Genomic DNA, 20,856 nt, shown 5'->3' with positions numbered 1-20,856 from the left:
AGATTCTGTGTCTCACTCTCTCTCTGTTCCTCCCACGCTCACACTCTGCCTCTCCCTCTCTCTCTCAAAAATAAATAAACATTAAAAAAAATTAAAAAAAAAAAAGAAAGAAAGAAATTACTGGTAGAGGGGCGCCTGGGTGGCTCAGTCGGTTGAGTGTCTCACTCTTAATTTTGGCTCAGGTCAGGGTCATGGGATCAAACCCCCTGCACTGTGCTCCAAGCCTGAGATTTTCTCTTTCTATCTGCTCCCCCTCACCCCTTCATGCTCTCTTTCTCTATCTTAAAAATAAAAATAAATTACTGGCAGAAGCATACACACAAAGTCTGTTGAATACATAAACATTACAAAAATTCATTAAAAATGTTTTTAGTGTTACTAAATGCTCTCGTTTTCAGCACGCTTCTTCCATACATATGCTGACATCTGAATTACGTTATACATAAAATAGACAATAATAAACCCAGGGGCACCTGGGTGGCTCAATTGGTTAAGCGTCAGCTCAGGTCATGGTTGACTTCCACTCAGGTCATGATCTCACAGTCTGTGACATCTCGGGCTCTGCACTAACAGTGTGGAGGCTCCTTGGGATTAGATCTCGGGCTCTGCACTAACAGTGTGGAGGCTCCTTGGGATTCTCTCTCTCTCTCTGTCTTCCCCTCTCACACTCGGGCTCTCAATCTCTCTCAAAATAAATAAACAGAAGAAAGAAAAGAAAGGAAGGAAGGAAGGAAGGGAGGAAGGAAGGAAGGGAGGAAGGAAGGAAGGAAGGAAGGAAGGAAGGAAGGAAGGAAGGAAGGAAGAAAATAAACTCTAACAATTATATTTTAGCAATCTAATCTGGCCCTTAAACAGAAACTTAAAGAATGATCAGAAAAAGTAACGGATAAGCTGGTCATGGAAGGAAAACACACTCTAAATTTTGATATGCGAAGTTAGGTGCTTTGCAAAACTCAAAAGTGTTTTTATAAATATAACGACAATGACGTAAGGTAGCAGGACAGAAAATTTATTTTACAGAGTAGGAAAATAAGGTTCAGAAAGTTTATGGGTCCTGTTCACAAGGGCTCATACCAAGTCGAGAGTCCTGATCCGTCCACTTTCATACACTACATCATACTTTGCCTATCCTAAACATATGACCTAATAAATATCAAAAAGAACTACAGAAAGTAAACAGCTTTGTTTTCACTGGCTAGCAAATACTGAACACTATGCTTTGCTTCAGGTAGTTATTCTCATGTTACCCTCAAAACACTGTAACAAAGATAATCTTATCGTCCCTATTTTACAGAAGACAAAATTATAGCTTACATGTTAAGATTTGGTCAAGGTTCCATAGTTAAGAAAAACTGTGATGAGAAAGCAGAAATTTCTATGCTTATCCTAAAAAAGCCCCCAAATCATGTGGCCCCTACAATGATCTATCCAAACTCATTTGAATAACTCCATAGCACAAGCTTTTAAAACACAGCATCGCACTTACCTAAGCTGATGTTCCCTGAGATTTGATAGTATTTCCATTCCATGAAGATAAGAATAAATAGTATTTAAATCCTGGTGAACAGAAAAAAAAAAATTAGATTATTTTTCAAATATATCTTTCAAGATATCTTAACACCCCACAATTGTGATTTTAAGCAACCATTTATGACAGAACCGTTAACTATAGGAAGACTAATAAAATCTGAATTAAAATAAATCTGAAAAGATAAGAGAAGAGTTACCTCTACTCATACAGAAACCTCCCTCCCCCTTCAGTAGGACAGACAGCCTGTACTCACACAATGCCAGAAATCAAAAACTCATTATTTCATATGAAAGTCTATTTCATTTCTAAACAGATGTAACCCTTCTTGCTCAATGACATCCAACTATTCAAAAGGAACTATTGTATCATCTTAAGTATTATAATTATTATTTTCTCCAGATAATGCAGTTTCAGTATTGGCAGATTCCAGATTTTTTTTTTTTTAATTTTAGGCAGAGAGAGAGCAAGCAGGGGAGAGGGACAGAGGGAAAGAGAGAGAGAATCTCAAGCAGGCTCCATACTCAGTGCAGAGTCCGACACAGGGCCCGATTCCACAACCCTGGGATCAAGACCTGAGTCAAAATCAAGAGTCAAGCACTCAACTCACTGAGCCACCCAGGCGCCCCTGCAGGTTCCAAATCTTTAAAAGTACCCTGGCTGACCTCCTATAGACATGACCCAGTTTGTCAACATTCTTACTAAATATGACTTTCTAAAAAATCTCTTTCTAAAGAGGCTCAAAGTGATTATTAATCAACAAATAAACAAACAATAAATAGTCCAGTGGGACAACCCTACTGCTCACTCTGTGAACAAGGAAGGGCACCTTTCTCTAGCCCTCAGATAACTAGCTATTGAAAGTCTGAGGATAATATAGTATAACCTCAGCTAAGAAGAGAGACAGATTAAAGGGAGAATGTGGGAGCAGTCCAAAGTCCTGACAGAATGGTGTACTTTACCACTTATGCAGAATTTTGGTGCACAGTGATTATAAACAACCTTAAATTTTCTTATGTAAAACGTACCTCCTTATTTTCTCCTAAGAACAATGACTTTATACCAGGACAGACTGCTCCCAAACACAGACCTCAGACAACTACTATTTTAATGGATTACTAAGAAAACATGGAGCCACTAAAACAGCAATAATCTTTGATTCTAAAAATTACAAGCAGCAATTAACCATGATGGAGTCAATGACCACACGTCTGTAAATCCTTGAGAAAATGGGAGTGAATTAGATTTTTATGTATATATAAAGGATAAGTTCAAAGGAAAAACCCTAACAAATGAGGAAGGTCTATAAAATTCATGAAGACAGCAGACAGAGTAGTGATACGGTAAACTGTATTTCCAAAGATGGCTACAATGGTATTTCTTATCCTATAGGCTGTTTTGCAATAGGACCTTATCACTCCTTGCCCCCACCCCCCATCAAAAACTGGAATCTTACATGCCTTCCCCGTGGACCTGGCTGGTCCTGTGATTTGTTCTCATCAAAAGAAGTAAGGATGTGTAACTTCTAAGATTCAAGTGTCCTAAGACCACCAGTGTTGTGAGGAAGCCCACTAACCTCATAGATAAACAAAGGCCACATGGAAGAGCACCAAGGCATCAGATATGTAAGCAAGGTCTTGAAACAGTGTAGCTACTAAATGAATGGAACTAAGAGAAAGATCCCAGTTGGCAGTTCTGTGAAGCAAAAGAACCAACCTCCCAGCCAGAACCTTCTGAACTGAGGTAATAAATAGCATTCCGGCAAAAGTCTGGCCCATAGTGAACTCACTGAGCCTACAGACCCATCTAATAGTCTCTCTTCACTACGTGTGTTTATGATTAAAATGCATGTACTTGTTAGTTAGAATAACCCCCACAGTGGGTCCAGGACCTATGTGGTATAAGCAGTCACAGTGCAAAAAGCCAACAGGAAACCTCTGAAATTGCCCATTCTCCAGAACAAGATAGGAAATAAATGACAATATTGCTTCCAGAGAGGGAAAGGACAGCAAAGACTAGTGCCATCAGTAAAGACTTAAAGTATTTGGGGTGGGGGTCTATCTCATATTATCATCTTCACAAAAAAGATGTATATTTAAAAAGTGACTGGATACTGCCAGAGACTTAACCAAATGGCAACCAATATTCTCAACATAACATAGTTGTTAGAACTTATTAAGCCTCGGGTATTGATTTGGTGACTATATGCTTTTCCATTTAAATTACAAAAACTTGGGGTGCCTGTGTGGTTCAGTTGGTCAAGCGTCTGATTTCAGCTCAGGTCATGAACTCATGGTTCGTGGGTTTGAGCCTCGTGTTGGGCTCTGTGCTGACAGCTCAGAGCCTGTAGCCTGCTTCAGATTCTGTGTCTCCCTCTCTCTCTGCCCCTCCCCGGCTCACACTCTTTTTCTCTCCCAAAAATAAATACACATTAAAAAATAATAATAATAAATAAATAAATAAATAAATAACAGAAAATCATCAGAAACACTTTGCATTCATGTGGGACAACATTAACTTACAGTTTTTCCTTAGGAGTATTTTAACTCTCTAATTCTCTACCATAATACAGTCTGAAAACATCTAGACCTTCTGACCCATTACAGAGATGATATCTTGCTGAGTGGACAGAATGAACAAGAGAATAACCATGAGGAGGCTGGTACCCTGGAGTCCTTATAACATGTTAATACTCCAGAAAGTGGGCAATAAATTCTATGAGGAGGCAAAGGCCTACCACTTTTAGGTGTGCAGCGATCAGGGGCATTTCAGGACATCTCCTACTGACCAACTGTTGGGACTTCAACTTTAGGTCAACATAGACTAAGGGGGAATTGGACTTATCTTCCACCGTAAAGAACTAAAGATCAAAATGAATATATGACATACATTTTTCATGAGGTAAGACATCAGGAAACAAAAGACTGTTTAACATCTGACAGAGGACAAACGAAATGATTCATATAATGATGATACCTTACCGTCTGCTGGTACCTTTAGTTGTGGAGAAGGAGCTGGCAGTCTAGGGACAACAAAGTGGCTAGAGTTTGCAGAACACAAGACTGTTACACAGATATAAATTATGTTCTGGAAACCTATAGAATGTGTCCTTTGCGTCTTAAGTTGAGTACTGATCATCCTATCATGCTCTTAACGAATGAACCAGCCACATGCCCTGGTTTCTTGCGTAGTTTTTGCACCAATTACCTCTGAGACAGGCTTGAGGTATTATTATTACTAGGCGTGGTGTGCTGAAGATCAATAAAAGCTGATAGAGAAAGGAGAAACAAACAAACTTGACAGAGACAGGTTAAAAGTCTCACAGATATTTCTTGGTAGTAAATAATTTAAATGCTAGATTCAAGGAGGAATTAATCTACAGTACTTGAAAGCTGCTCTGAGTCTGAAAGAGGGAAGTCATGACATTCCAGATCAGCAACACCAGAATGTGCCACCTATTCTGTAACTAAAATAACATACTGCAGAAATTAACCAAGGCTATGAGAAGAACAAATATCAGCTCTGGATTAGGTAATAAAATAATGGGTTCCACTTGGGCAAAAAATGATGAGGCAGTAGTGATGACTCAGTATTTCGGAAAACAGATCAACCATACTCTCCAAGCCAGTTATGTGAATGAACATGAGCAAACTGAGGTGGGTGGTAACACTGCCATCATACAAGAAGGCAGAAATCTTTTTACACTCTTCAAACAATCCATACCTAATGCATTCATTGTACGTACATTCTACTGGTTTTCAATATCATTTTTAAATGATATATTAATTCCTATTTGCAGCTCTGTATGAGGAATTAATGACCCTTTTATGTATACACTTAAAATTAAGAGGTCGCGCCTTCCTCAATTTTGTGCCAACCAGTGTGCTGCTCCTAGAATAATCCCACCTTTCAATTCTGCTGACGGCCATTCTACACATGCTTAGAAACCCAAACAAAACTTAGAAAACTCAAACTGGAAGGCTTTTTGTTTCTTCAACTCTACAAATAACAAATTTCTTATCTATGATATGCTTAATTCATCACACACTACTTTCAATACAACATCAATTATCTAAAACATTCATTAACCAAGATATTTTATTCATTATCTTTGTTACTTGGAAAGCAAGTCCATCCCTGGAATTTTAACAATGAAAAATCTCTCAGGGTGGATCCTAAGGACAGTACAGATTCAATTTCAAGATATATATGTTCTGCAGCTACAGGTCTATATAATAAAAACTTATGGTGAATAATCTTCTACAAATCAATGTTAGGCTGAAGACAGTGTGGTTAAAAACCTGGGAACCTGGAGACAGCCTTGGATTCAAATTACGCCTCTATCAGTTAGTAATCACATAACCTTTATTATCTGTACAATAGGAATAATTAACTCTCTCTGAATATAAAATGTTAAATGTGTAGCACAGAGATGATGACATGGTAAACAGTTAACAAATGTTAGTATTATGCATTTATATAAAGGTTTGGATCATAAATTTATAAAACACTAAATTACAGTCAGCAGACTATTAAAGCTATTTTGAATGTTTCTGACAATAGTGTCAAGTTAACAAGACCATGCATCAAACATAGAACTCTATCTCACTGGTTTTCTCACCCACAAAGGTATAAATATATTCTACAAAACGGCAATAAAGAGCTACACACACTTACCACACCTTGAGCCCAGTCCCTGCTATCTAAACACCATTTTCTAACATAAGAACCAGGGTTCCTTGGGTAAGTGACTGATTTCAGTACTGGAGCAAGGAAAGTACAAGCCTCGAACATCTTTTTGTGCCAGAGAGTTAAGAAATTACTTACAGACCAATGGGGTCATGTCAAAAGGACATAGTAGCAGACTTTGAAAGGGCTCCCACTGGCTAAATGTGGGGTAATCTAATAATCAAAGGGAATAATGACAATATTAAAAATACAAAAATAATCCCTGAAATCAGAGTGATTGTTTTTTAAAGGGAGAGGCCAGGGGAAGGTGGGGAAAGTTCTATACAGAATGCCAGCTAATAATTGTGGGAGAAATATACAATTAGAAAATTATCACTTTGTAACAGCAAAGTAGTAGTTATTTAGGCAAAGATCATCAATGAATGCTAAAGTATTTGTCAAATACTGGCAAAAAACAATATATCCATACATTCTCAAAATATCACCTCAAAGATCACTTGTAACTTGCAGCACTGTACCTTTACAACAAAGAAATACAGGTAATCCAAATTAGCATCTGCCATAAAAGAAAGAACTGATAATGTGTCTTCTGATGTGACAATATTTGAAGAACATCATGGGGCACCTGGCTGGCTCAGTCAGAAGAGCATATGACTTAGTCTCAGGGTTGTGATTTCAAGCCCCAATTTACTTTCAAATGGCTTAGCAAAATAAAATTTATGCTAGAGAGATGGAGGTAAGATAAATATGGCAAAATATCACTCTGAATGAAGAGTATGTAATAAAGGATACTAAAAATAGGGAAGATACTACTCTTCCCATGTTTCTATAGTTTTGCAATTCTCAAAAAACAAAGATGGGGGTGGGCAACATACAACTATGTCCTGCTTATTCACAGGGTTACAGACATTTCTAGCTTTCCTTAAATTTCAAGTCTTATTTAATTATCTACATTCTTTTTTTTTCATTATCTTTTCTTGTGCATCCCCAATCATCACCATATTTTGACCAATGTCCATGACACAGTGCTCCCAAGAATGTTCTCTGGAAAAGCTTATCTCATTCCACCAGTTTATTAGAATTTAGTCTTACTATATATTTGGGCATACATTTGCTATAGCAGACTGGTAATTTTATTTTTAGATTAAAATACATTATATAGCTAATTACTTGAACATTAAGTTTTATTAATAAAAACTTTAATATTAAAAAATTATAGCCTGAAATTTTAATTTTTAGACCTGAAAATCCCAAATGATATGCTTAAACATTAGAACTCCAATAATTAATCTCTGAAATGATAATGCATCAAAAGATCAAGTATCTAATTACTTCTAAATTCAAACTTTAGGCTAAAGTTCACTTTTTTGATCCCACTATATATTACACAATTATCCAAGATATGCTAATTCCAAGTTTCACATGCACTTTTCAATCCTTATCTCTACACACATTTGTTTTACAGAATTTGCTGACATATTCATCATTCATTCACTCCTCCCTCCTAAACTCTTTTCCTCCCATCCCTTCTATCATATGGTCTTCTGTGGGTTCTTGTCCTAATGGAAAACATTTAGTAACAATTAGAAACACAGAAGGTGAAATTAGAAATCCCAGATTTGAATCCTGACTCTGTAGTCTCCTAGCTGTGTGCCTTTAGACAAATTTTTCTGTGATTCCATCTTCCCATATGTAAAATGTGGACAGCACGTTGTTTCAGAGTGGTTTTGGAAGGATTAAAGGTGTATAAAGGTGTTGTTGTTTTTTTTTTTTTTTTTTTAACAGTAACAGGCATCCAATAAGTACCCCAGCATATAAATCTTATCCATTCTTATTGCTATTACTGCCTTTCTGCTCCAGAGGCTCCTGAGTCTCCATCACAGGCTTTGCCTTCTTTTCCTATTCCGTTAAATGTTTATAAATGTTTCCATCACTGTGACATCCACCCTTTCTTCACTAGAGACTCTCTACCCTCCACATCCATAGTTGTAACTACCATATATATACCAATGACGCCAATATTTGTATTTCTAGCCCATAGCTCTCTAGTAAAACTTAGAAACTACACATTCTAGAACATAATGAACCCTTTCACCTGGGAGATCCATCAGCATCTGAAGTATAATAAATGCAAAGCTAAACTCATTGTTTATACTCCTGGCTGGGTCTTCTTCCTAGGTTCCCTGATCTACGTGATGCTCTCTTCTTCAGTCGCTCTGGCCAGAAATCTATCAATTCTATTTCATAAGTATCTCTGTTCACGATCCCACCTGGAGCAATTTTGAAATTTATTATTTCTCACTGGGTAACAGAAAACAGCCTTCTTGCATCTAAGTCTGACTGCCTGTAATCCATTCTTCATGGTCCTGCCAGAGTTAACTTTCTAAAAAGCATATAGAAACTCCTTAACAAAGAGAAAGCAGTTCTTCACGAGATCTGGACCCTGGCCATGCCTCCAGGCTCATCTCTGTTACTACTTGTGTGCCCAGGCAACTTGCACCTTTGTGTTAAGATCATCTTGTGGCCTTGACAAATGCAGTTCTCTTTTCAGGAAACACAAACTGTCCCTTCTTCATCTAACATTTACATATTCTCATCTATACTCAAGGCAGCATTCCCTTTTCTAAGACAACAAGAATGACACCTGCCAACCCTTTACTTCTCCCTCCCAGAGTTCTCCTGTAAACTCCTGAGTGCCTCCTTTTACAGCTATACAGTAGTTAACAGGGTATTTTAATTGTCTGTGTATTTGCCTATCTCCTCCCCTAATGAAAGAACTTTAATCTTTGACCCCTGGCATTTAAAAATAGTACTTAAGGGGCGCCTGGGTGGCGCAGTCGGTTAAGCGTCCGACTTCAGCCAGGTCACGATCTCGCGGTCTGTGAGTTCGAGCCCCGCGTCAGGCTCTGGGCTGATGGCTCGGAGCCTGGAGCCTGTTTCCGATTCTGTGTCTCCCTCTCTCTCTGCCCCTCCCCCGTTCATGCTCTGTCTCTCTCTGTCCCAAAAATAAAAAAATAAATAAATAAAAAAAAATAAAAAAATAAAAAAAAATAAAAATAGTACTTAAAAAATATTTACCACACAAATATCCACTAGGCACTCCTCCTTAAAAATTATGTATTCAACTCTGCCTCAGTCATTTAAGGCAGGTATTAAGGCATAAATACTCCAAACTCCAGATGGTACCTGTTACACAACTCTTTTGTGTAAAAGAAAAAAAAAAATCTGTGATAAAGCCTTTTATTATTAGTTGAATGCTCTTAAAAAGCCAAAATTGGGGGCACCCGGGTGGCTGAGTCAGTTAACCATCCATCTTCAGCTCAGGCAATGATCTCATAGTTTGTGAGTTCGAGCCCTGCATTGGGCTCTGTGCTGACAGCTCAGAGCCTGGAGCCTGCTTTGGATTCTGTGTCTCCCTCTCTCTCTGCCCCTCCCCCGCTCACACTTTTTGTCTCTCTCTCTCTCTAAAAAACAAACTTTTAAAAAAAAAGCCAAAACTGAATACACTAGTACCTTTTGAAAACAAAAATATAAGTTATCAAACAGAATGGTGTAAAAAATCACCAATACAGACATCAAACACATCTGTTTTCATTCTACGTAAAACTTGAGAATTCTGAACTTCCATTACATTGATATCCTCCACTGAACTGACACAGCACCTTAAAATACTGCATACATCACAGGCAAGATAAAACAGTAACAATTTATTCAGGAAAATATTAGACATCTATGCAGATGATAAACAAAAGTTCAAAGCTTAAAATATGGCCTAAACCTCACTGTTCTGAGAAGTGGGGTGCTACTGAACTGAGGAAGTCACTGATGAATCATGTGACCTTGAGCAAGACATTTCACCTCTCAGAAGCTTAGTTCCTGGATCAGTATGCAACTCATTTCACTAGCTCTTGACCTCACCGGCTAAAGTATTTCTAAGAGTGCTATATATACATTCACAAATACTTGCTGGCAGTGATACTACTTTAGTTTTGTACTAAGTGTCCTGTCCAGTGAACCTCACTATCTCTGCCACATGACAAAGCCTAAAGCCCTCCAGCTGCCAAAGCTTTAGTTTATGGCAAAGTAGTGGAGAGTGGAAAACATCAAATAAGGGCTGCTCAGGCATCCAGAATCTCATGTTCTTAATAAAGTGGCTCGTTCACTTCTTATTTACAGCAATATCTCAGTTTAAATAGGCTGGTCCAGGGTTAAATCAAATAATGACTACAATGTTACAGAGCTCAGTCATTCCATCCCTTCCAAAGAACAGGACTTTGTCACACAGTCAAGCTCATCATGCTTGGATGCTCCTCCTTTCTGCAGAATTCTCTTGGGGAAGCTCCTCAGTCTCTCCGAAACAAAATCTTAGGGTGTCTCAACTCCTCATTGGCTACAGTTTTTTCTCTAGGTGGGAATCTCCAATACATGTAAAATGAGGTGCCCAGAAGAGATATTGTCTAATAAAGGCCCCATCCAGATCTCTATTCCTATTCTATCCAGTTGAATTTACAAATGAAGGCCAAAGGGCCCCACAAGCATAAATAAATTCTTTTACTTCCAAAAAACCCTCTGAATGTGCATCTGCTGTAGAAAAGCACAAAAGAATCTTTGTTCTGCCACCCTCAGGGATGTGCACAGTGACTCACTCAAAAATGACTCCAAGTACAATGGCGCACTTTTGCCAATTCAGGAAAAACCTCTACAAGTCTACATTTAAAGATCACTATTCTAAATTCTGAAATGGATAAATAACTACAAGAATACAAAATTTTATCTTCTTACATTCCTAGCTCCCTCTTTGGCTTTTCTAATAAAAATTTGTGTTTTGTTTGTTTTTTTAAGCCTTTTTCTGATTGTAAAAAGGCAATTATATCAACATCCAGCTAAGCATGAAATTTTTGCCCAGGAAAGTTTTAAAGTCATCTGGTTGAAACTCTATGAGAAATTAAAACTGGTATTTATCTGTATTTCTCTGAAATTTCCTGCACATGTGTTTTTTGTTCGTGTGTGTGTGTGTGTGTGTGTGTTTTAAAACTAAACAAAAAAGGAGTTTCTATCTGTACTACTTATGATGAATTCCAAGGTAAAACAGTCTCTTCATGGCAACTGTACTTTACTCATGTTTTAATTAGAGGATATTAATAGCAAATGTTTGCCATTTTGGCCAAACTTCATCAGTCTTGTAATCCCAGCACTTCAAATATTAGACCAAAAGAAACCACCACTATAAGAATAGGGGAAGAGTATTTTTCACATTCCTTTTTTTGTAAGTTTATTTACTTTGAGATAGAGCACACACAGGAGCAGGGGAGGGGAACAGAGAGAGGAAGAAAGAATCCCAAGCAGGTTCTGTGCTGTTAGCACAAAGCCCAACGCCAGCTCCATCTCACAAACTGTGAGATCATGACCTGGGCTGAAAGCAAGAGTCAAATGCTTAACCAACTGAGCCACCCAGGTGCCTCACATTGCTTTTCTTTTTAAAGTCATTTAAAAAATATCTGGAAACCTACTATGTACCAAGTATTGCATACTAGGCACTGGAACATAAAGATATCTTATTTTCGGGGCGCCTGGGTGGCGCAGTCGGTTAAGCGTCCGACTTCAGCCAGGTCACGATCTCGCGGTCCGTGAGTTCGAGCCCCGCGTCAGGCTCTGGGCTGATGGCTCGGAGCCTGGAGCCTGTTTCCGATTCTGTGTCTCCCTCTCTCTCTGCCCCTCCCCTGTTCATGCTCTGTGTCTCTCTGTCCCAAAAATAAATAAAAAACATTGAAAAAAATTAAAAAAAAAAAAAAAAAAAGATATCTTATTTTCAAGGAGCTTACAGACCAGCCAGAGAGACAAACATGCAAGTAATCATAACAAAGTAATTACTGTGGTGGAGGAAGGTGTCAAATATCCTGGGAACACTGAGGAGTGGAAAAGTGAGCAAACTGAATTTGCCAAACCAGAGGATGGCTTTCCACTAAGGAAATGGCAAGCTAGTACGTATGGCTACCATTTATTGAATGTTGATCACAGGCACATTGCTAAATACTTTACATATATTATCTCATTTAGTCCACACAAAAACCCCAAAATGATATTCAGTCTTAAAAAAGTTAGGTAACTTGCCCAGGGTCACTCAACGTCTCAGTGCTGGAACCCACACCTGACATAAGGCTTGTCCAAATCCAAAATTCCAGGGCTATAAATACTGCACCATACTTTCCCCTCTTGTGTGAAGCAAAGAGACAGGAGAATGTAACACAATGAACAATGCTTCTCACTGCTATCTATATATCACAACTACTTAAGAAGTTCTCTGTAAGTACTAATGCTTAACACTCCATTCCACAAGGTTCTAATTCAAGAAAAAAAAGGGTGGGCATACGCATTCAAAAAAAATTACCTAAATTGAGAAATATACATAGCCTAAGTTGAGAAGTACAGCGTTAAGATATTTGTAAGTAGTCAAAAGGCCTATGTTTGGGGTGGGGGATGATAAGGCTATAGTGCCAGGTAAAAAATCATGGAGGATTTTATCTGTTTATACATATCACAAAAGGTACTTGCTGCCTTCAATTTCTTGGGACTTATTTCCAGGATCCTTATTCATCAATCCAGTGAAATCATTCTGATAGACAAAATCCAAAGAATTTATCAGTCCTCACTTTTCTTGAACTCTCTACAGTATCTGACATTACTGATAAGGCTTTGATTTCTGTCTGTTTAACGCCCTCCTGTAGCAGCACTCTTCTGTTCTCCTACCTCTTTAACAACTTCTTTTCACTCTTTTGCAGTTTTCTTTTCCTTGTCCCATCCCTTTAACAGGAGAGCAACCAAAGGGGCTGTCCTACTCTCATTCTGCTTTTCATCCTGGTCATTCCTACCAATCTTATGACTTCACCTATAATCAACATGCTGTAGACTCTCACATCAACTCAGATCCAAAGCCTGGTTTGATCTTAAGCTCAAAATTCTTAATGAGCATCCCTATTCTGTATCCCTTTGCACAGAGTCTCAAACCCCTTCCAAAATTGAATCTCCTCCTACCCTAATTCTTCCCCTTAATGATGCACTCTTTTTTAAAATTTTTTAAAAATGTTTACTTATTTTTGAGACAGAAAGAGCGTGAGGAGGGGAGGGGCAGAGAGAGAGGGAGACACAGAATCCGAAGCGGGCTCCAGGCTGTGAGCTGTGACCACAGAGCTCAACGTGGGACTTGAATTCACAAGTGTGAGATCATGACCTGAGCCAAAGTCGGACACACACCTGACTGAGCCACCCAAGTGCCCCAATAATGCACTCTTAAACATGCAGTTACCCAAATCAAGAATCTAGAAATGATCTAAACTTCTGCTTTGCTCTTGCACCCAGCCAAAACCTGTTCCCAACAAGCAGAAGACAGGAAGGTTTTGCCAGACTTAACCTGGTGCTATTAGAAAGGCTTGAGAGGAACCTAACGGCAGGGTGTATTTTGGCCTTCAAATGCAACTTCTGGGGCTGAGAAACACCTGTCTCAAAAGTAGGTCTGAACAGTGTGAGGCAGACAATTCAAAAGGGTAGCCAAAAGATGAGTTAAGATACAAAGGAGAGAGAGGTGTAGATCAAAGAAATCACCAAGAGAGGAGGTACAAAGTTCAGTCCAGAGATACCTAAATATATATGTAAAAATTAAGCTGGCAATACACTTACAGTATATGGACTTTACCGTACGTGTATTATAGTCAATTTCAAACTTCCAAAAAAAAGCCAGTTAACACTTTGGGCCAATTCTACCTCCTCACTATCTCATTATCCCATATGCTACTGCCTTATCTCACACTTGAACTACTTCATTTGTTTCCTATAACCAGGACCCGAGCTCCTGGTTTCCCTGTTATCCTGGTAAAATCATTGAAGGTCTTATCTTTCATTCAGAAAAGTAGGCTGTTTTGGACAAAATGTTCCGTGTTCACCCTACAAGCCTATAAGCCTTCCTGCCTTTGTTATAGCACCGTACTTCCTCCCCAATACATCTTCTACAATGCCCAGAGTAATCTTTGTAAAGCTTATCTTCAGGCTCTAAACCCTCCAATGTTTCTCCTTTATTCATAAAATCAAGTTCAAATCCCTAAAATGTTCCAACCCAGCTAGTATATCCAGCTTCAACATTTAACATCCAGCACCATGTACCACACCCCACAACCAATATGTGATGTTTTGCAACCTTTATTCATTATCACATCCTTTCCAAAGTACATTTATAGGCATTTTTCCTAAATGCTGCCCCCACTCCAAATCAAATATTAAGGAATGAAATTCTGTCAGGGAGAACTTAGTTTTAGAAGGCTACAAGCCACAGTAAGATTTTTTTCACTATGCCCCTAAGAAATAATTTTTGTCCCTTTGGGGATGATATCACCCCAATGAGGAATACATGCTAACAGAGAGGGTTCTTATTCTACCCATATACTTTGCCTTTGCTGTTGTTCCTCTCTGCCTGGAAAGACCTCCCTTCTGGATATCATACAGACAGCTATTCACAGTGTTTAAGATTCAATTAACTGCTCCTCAAAGCTTTTCCTCTCCCACTTGCTATCCAAAGTATCCTATCCATACCTTTGTCACTAATAACCTTAACATTTTACTGATGTTTTCATGACTGTCTCTTAAGTCATTGAAAAACAGGGACTATATCCAATTTCTTTCTACAACCTTGGCTTTTAGTATTGTGTCTGACATACTTATTAAAGGAAAGGATAAATTAGTTATTACCTAGTTGATATAACCACACAACTCAGCTTATCTCAGACAGTCCCTCTTTAACCTGTTATTGACATAAACATTAATAATGCCTCAAAATAATGTGGATAACTTATATTGCTAATTTACCTAAGCATGGTAATTCTAAGCAAGACTGAAACATGATTAGATGTAAGTATTAAAAAGAATATCGTACAGTCACCTGGGTGGCTCAGTCAGTTGAGCGTCCTACTATTGATTTCAACCTAGGTCATGGTCTCGTGGGTCGTGGGATAGAGCTTCAATGGTGACAGAGCAGACATAGCCTGCTTGGGATTCTCTTTCCCTCTCCCTCTGCCCCTCCCATGCTCATGGATATGCTCTCTCTCTAAAAATAAACACTTAAAAAAAAAAAAAAAGAACACTATAGCAGTGATATAATAAAAAAATGACTCAAAATACTCAGAGGTAAAATTAAATGAGGGCCTGAACTAGGGTAACAGAGCAGGGGAAAAGAAGGTAGATATTCAGGACATAAAATTAACAAGGTTTAAAGGCCAGTTGGATACAGAGAAGATTAGCAGGGGGAATCAAGAGTGAAAATATGAATTTCTAGACTGAGCAACTGGAGCAGTCACCAACAGAATATTAAAAAGGAATGATGAGTTTTCAATTTAGGACTAGTGACTGAAGAACCTGGAGGACAATTTAGTAGTTAGATATATGGATCCGAAGCACATAAAAGGTGGTTAAGATGGACCAGGTATCAGCACATAAATATTAACTAAAGCCAAGGTGCTGAATGGCTTCCCAGGAAGTACAAAATGAGCAGTTCTAATTGACAGAAACTATTACCTATTTAACATGAAGACCACACAAAATTCTAAATTTTGTTTTAACACATTTATCCATTATTTAGTACATGCAAAGCATGATATTAAACACTAACAAAAAGAAACCCTAAGAGAGTTAAGGAACTAACTCTGAGGTAAAATGAAAGGTTACAGACCAAGAATGATGCTGGATACAGACTGAGCTGAGGAAAAGCCAAATTCAAGGCCTTAATTTTGACTGTAGTATCTTTAACTTTGGTGTAAAGACTCAAAATGAGTACCTTAACAGCTTTCATTGATTTAGAGCACCAAGCTTTGCAGAGTACTTAAGTCTAAAATTTACCATTAAAAAAAATATATATATCTGTGATGTGGAAATTAGAGAACTAGCTCAGGAAAGACAATGTGCTGTGAAGCTGGAACTACAAAGTAGGAGAAATAGCCAGAAAAGTAAAAACTGTTAGAACGCACTCTAAGTGGTATACTTTTAAAACACATTTCCACATTCAATGTCTGGGTCACTAAGATTAAGATGATAGTTTCATGTAAGGACAACAGATGATGGTTCAAAATAAAGGGAGTACTAGTTCTGTCCCAGAAACACACAGTAGACTTCTTTACTCATTAACTACACAATGCAAACAACTGACTACAAGATTATAAGGCAGTCATTCTTATCTATTTGTGTATTTTTTCATAACGCTTTGCACCCACTAGGGATTCACAAAAATAACCTGTATGAATTTTATACCCTTCTATTATACACTTCATTGGTTTGGCTTTTCTTCTCCTGCACTGTTTGCTGCCACTCATCCTCTTTTGCTGGTTTCTGCTCTTCTCCCCTGATCTCGTAGTACTCAAGTGTGCCATGGGACTGTCTTCGGTCCTCTTCTATTCTCTGTGTACACTCACAGCCTTGGTAATTTCATCTAGTCTCATGACTTTAATTAATATCTGAAGCTAATGACTATAAAATTTCTATCTGCAGCCCAGCCCTCTCCAGAGAAAAACAAATTTGTATATGCAACTCCTTACTCAACATTTCTAATAGACATTTCAAACTTGAAATGTTCAAAACTAAATTCCTGATCTTCCCTCCCTAAACCTACTCCTGCAGCTTCTCCCCACCCAACCTTGATGGTAACTCCAACACTCCACTTTTCAGGCTGAAGACCTTGAAATCTTGTTCGATTCTACTTTTCCTCAAAGCACAAAGCTAATTCATTAGCTAATCCTACTGGCTAAACCTTCAGAGTTATTTCCATAATTGATTACTTCTTATCACCTGTATTACTATCACTTAGTCTGAGTTACAATCAGCTCTTCCTGACTTTAACATGATAGTTTCTCAATGATGTGCTTGCTTCTTTGTACCATTGCTCTCATATAGTCTATTCTCAACCCAGCAAGCAACCCGCGGGTGGGTGCTCTTTAAAAAATTAGGTAGGATAATATCACTGCTTTGGAATCCTCCGGCAGCCCCCTCTATCACACAAAATAGAAGTTAAGATATTTCCAATGATTTACAAAGTCCTTAATGATATACTCCCTCCTACACCACAATTTTTTTTCATGTTTATTTATTATTGAGAGACAGAGCATGAGCAGGGGAGGGACAGATAGAGAGGAAGACACAGAATCTGAAGCAGGCTCCAGGCTCTGAGCTGTCAGCACAGAGCCCAACGCAGGGCTTGAACTCACAAGGTGTGAGATCATGATGTGAGCCAAAGTTGGATGCCCAACCGACTGAGCCACCCAGGTGCCCGTACACCAACTGCCTCCATGACTTCATCTCTTAGAATTCTCACCCTTGTTAACTCTCCTCCAGTTACTAAGAGCTCCTTGCTGTTCCTTGAATGCACCAGAGACATACTCTCCTCTTGGGAGCGCAATCAGTATTCCTTCTACTTAGAAAGCTCTTTCCCCATATATCTCCAGAGCTAATTCCATCACATGTATCAAGCCTTAAATGAAAATTCGTCTTCTCAAAAATTGTAACACTGACATCTTATTTAAACTGCAACTCAGCCCTTGCCCCTTGCTTCCAACCCCTTCAATCTTTTTTAAATTAGCAATTACCACAGAATAAAATTTTAAGAATCCATTAAAAGAATAAAGATTTCCCGAGAAGAGAAACGAATCTGTGAGAATTTCAAGTTACCACAAATAAATCATCACTTGGATTCAGGTTTACCACTTCTCTACTCAATTTTGTACTGCAAACAAATTCTATACTCACTCAAAAGCAATGCCAATGAATCAAGCAAGTTTTGCTGCTAGATATCTGGACTCTAGACTGTATCGCCAGCAGTTGGTCAGCATTCCCTTAAAGCAATGCTGCTGCTGTTCCAGTAAAACAAGATAAAGTACTTAATGGGGCACACATTGCTCAACATAATTTTGTGAATAGTTCAGAAAATTTCCTAAGACTCAAAAATGGGCCATTTAAAACTAGTAAATTCTGCTATTAAAGAGAAGTAGAGACACCTGGGTGGCTCAGTTGGTTCAGCATCTGACTTCGGCTCAGGTCATGATCTCATGGTTCGTGAGTCTGAACCTTGCAAAGGGCTCTCTGCTGTCAGTACATGGCCTGCTTAGGATCCTCTGTCCTCCCCCCCGTCCCTCCCCCACTTTCTCTCTCCCTCTCAAAATAAATAAAAACTTAAAAAAGGGAAGTGTGATATTCCCAGTAAGTGTGAATTTATCATAAATTGTATTTAGAAGCAGAGCAGGGGAGGGTGGGGAGGCCTGGGTGGCTCAGTAGGTTGGGTGTCCGACTTCGGCTCAGATCATGATCTCACTGTTCGTGGGTTCGAGCCCTGCATTGGGCTCTGTGCTGACAGCTCAGAGCCTGGAGCCTGCTTGGGATTCTGTGTGTCTCTCTCTCTGCCCCTCCCCCACTCACACTCTGTCTCCGTCTCTCAAAAATACATAAATGTGAAAACATTTAAAAAAAAAAAAAAAGGAGAGGGGTGCAGAGGGGTGCCTAGGTGATTCAGTCAGTTAAGTGTCAGACTCCTGATTTCAGCTCAAGTCATGATCTTATAGATAGTGAGTTGGAGCCTCATGCTGTCAGCACAGAGACTGCTTGGAATTCTCTCTCTCCCTCTTTCCCTCCGCCCCTTCCCCACTTGTGCTTTCTTGCTCTCAAAATAAATTAATTAAATTAAAAAATAAATAAATACAAATAGCAAAAATAAAGGAAGAAAGAATTTTTAAAAATTTTTAAGAGAAAAAAAGTAAAACCTACATTATGCATTGGAAGCCTTATGTAATAGTTTCTAATTATATAAAAACTATAGCAAATTCACCTGGGAAGGTGAACACTTTCAATTAGCTCACAACGACTTCAAGAATCATCACAGGGAAACTAAAACACATGGGATTATAAATGTAGGTCTCAAAACGAGAACTCTGGAAAGTGGCAGAATATGCCTGGTTTCCATTCAAAGATCAGGACCCCCCCCCCCCCAAAACAAAGTTTGACTTACCACAACTACAGTTACGGCTTGACTAATGTCATGTCCCAAAAGGTCAACCCAAAGTTACTGAAACCCACTATGCAAAGCACTATAAATCTGAAAAAACCTACAAAGTGACTTAGTAAGAATCAAAGCAATTAATTTCATTTATTGCAACTATATACAAGACAATCCACCGATCTGTTCACGCTATTGCCAGTTTTTGCTTTTTGCTTTAGGAAACATACCATTTATTACAGAAACTTCTCCAAATCAAGGAAAACCTCCCCCCCCCTCAAAATTTAAGCACTCTATAAGGCTGTGCAAAATTAAAACGTTTCAGATACCAGTCTGAAAATCAGCCTTCAGGTCTGATGATGAAAATCATTTAAGCGTATGCCACTGATGCTAACCCAATATACCAAATTCTGGATCCAAGCACAAAATATTGTAAAATTCCCCGCTGACAGTTTGAGAAAGTACCACAAGAACAGATCTTTAAATATGCATCATCCACTCCCAGAATTCATCATCCGACTGGATGCAGTTTTAAAGTGCTTTTGAAAACTTTCTTTTCTAGGCAATAAGTTACATCTTAGCAACATGACTATTCACTTATAATGTCTACTTCGTTTTTCAAAGTCTATCTACCTAAGGGTACTCTCACTCCAAGACGCACATTTTGCCCTGACAAAATACAACTTTGTAATGGTGTATTCTTATCGAAAACACCAGGAAGTCACCGGCAAATACGGGTGTACGAGAAAGGCGGCATCTCGAGTAAGAAAGGCGGTCATCACCTCGGCGAGAAGGGCCTGGGTGAGGGCGGGGGGACGCAGAGAACAGATACACTGGCAGCAGGTGCGAGGATCTGGCAAGGGGACAGTCGCCGCAGGTTTCGGACGACAAGGGGATGTTGTCCATTGGACAACTAGAGTCCGCCAACCTTACCTCGGGGGTCCGCTCGGGCGGCTTCTTCTTCAGCGCCTGCCTAGCGCCGGGGTCCACGGGCGAGTTCATGGCCGCTGCCCCGGCCCCCGTGCTCCCCGCCTGGCCTTAGTAGCCCACGAGACAGCACATTCACCTTAGGTAGGGGGTCTACACCCTCCAACCCCGAGGTAGAGAACTCCGGACGGCGCCGGGGTCAGCGCTCAAGCAAACAAGCCTTCGCAACGCCCGCCCAGGGCCTCAGCCCACGCGCGACTGGCCAGAGGGAAGCCCACACGGGGGCGGAAGGGGGGATATTGCGCATGCGCAAGACGGGCGAGCACGCAAACGGGCGCCCAAGGGCGTGTCTCCGGGGTGACGTAAAAACTGGGGTGGTGCATTAGGACTCTTCCGGCTCTTCGTGAGATTTGAAGAAGCGTCGCGAGATCTCACCTAAACCGGCCACAGGATCCGCCTCGGATTTGCGGTTTCGGCAGTTTCAACTTCCGGCTCAGGGGCCGGAAATGCGTTGTGATGGACTAAAGAGAAGTTTCCTGTTGGGGCAGAACGGTGGGGTAAGCGTTCTAGGTAGGGGGTTCAGTTTGTGCCCAAATCCGGAAGCTCAGGGCGTGGCCAGGCCCGGGCCAAACTTCAGTTCTGCAACTCCGACGCCCCTCCCTCGGACAAAGTGCAGACTTCGCCGCTACCGTTTAGC

At 39.6% G+C, this 20,856-nt stretch overlaps 1 protein-coding gene across 13 annotated transcripts in view; it reads right to left on the bottom strand.

The window, feature by feature from the left end:
- RAPGEF6 (Rap guanine nucleotide exchange factor 6) overlaps nt 1–20,856 on the bottom strand; it is a 191,051-nt gene extending 170,195 nt beyond the window's left edge. For 4 of the 13 annotated variants that reach the window (XR_009257722.1, XR_009257730.1, XM_058715760.1 and 1 more), the window contains exons 1-2: nt 20,166–20,648; nt 1,487–1,557 (exon numbers count right to left, since the gene is read on the bottom strand). Coding sequence is in view for 10 of the 13 variants with exons in the window: in XM_058715760.1 (XP_058571743.1) it covers nt 1,487–1,557; nt 20,166–20,234 (140 nt within the window). In the remaining 3 variants the exon portion in view is untranslated. Of the gene's footprint in view, nt 1–1,486; nt 1,558–20,165 lie in introns of all 13 variants that reach the window. The other 9 variants (XM_058716000.1, XM_058715931.1, XM_058716073.1 and 6 more) reach the window with 6 other exon arrangements.

This window comes from Neofelis nebulosa, chromosome 1 (assembly GCF_028018385.1).
Source record: "Neofelis nebulosa isolate mNeoNeb1 chromosome 1, mNeoNeb1.pri, whole genome shotgun sequence".
Taxonomy (NCBI): domain Eukaryota; kingdom Metazoa; phylum Chordata; class Mammalia; order Carnivora; family Felidae; genus Neofelis; species Neofelis nebulosa.
Note: the sequence above shows the minus strand (reverse complement) of the source record. Positions and strands in the feature narration are given on the sequence as shown.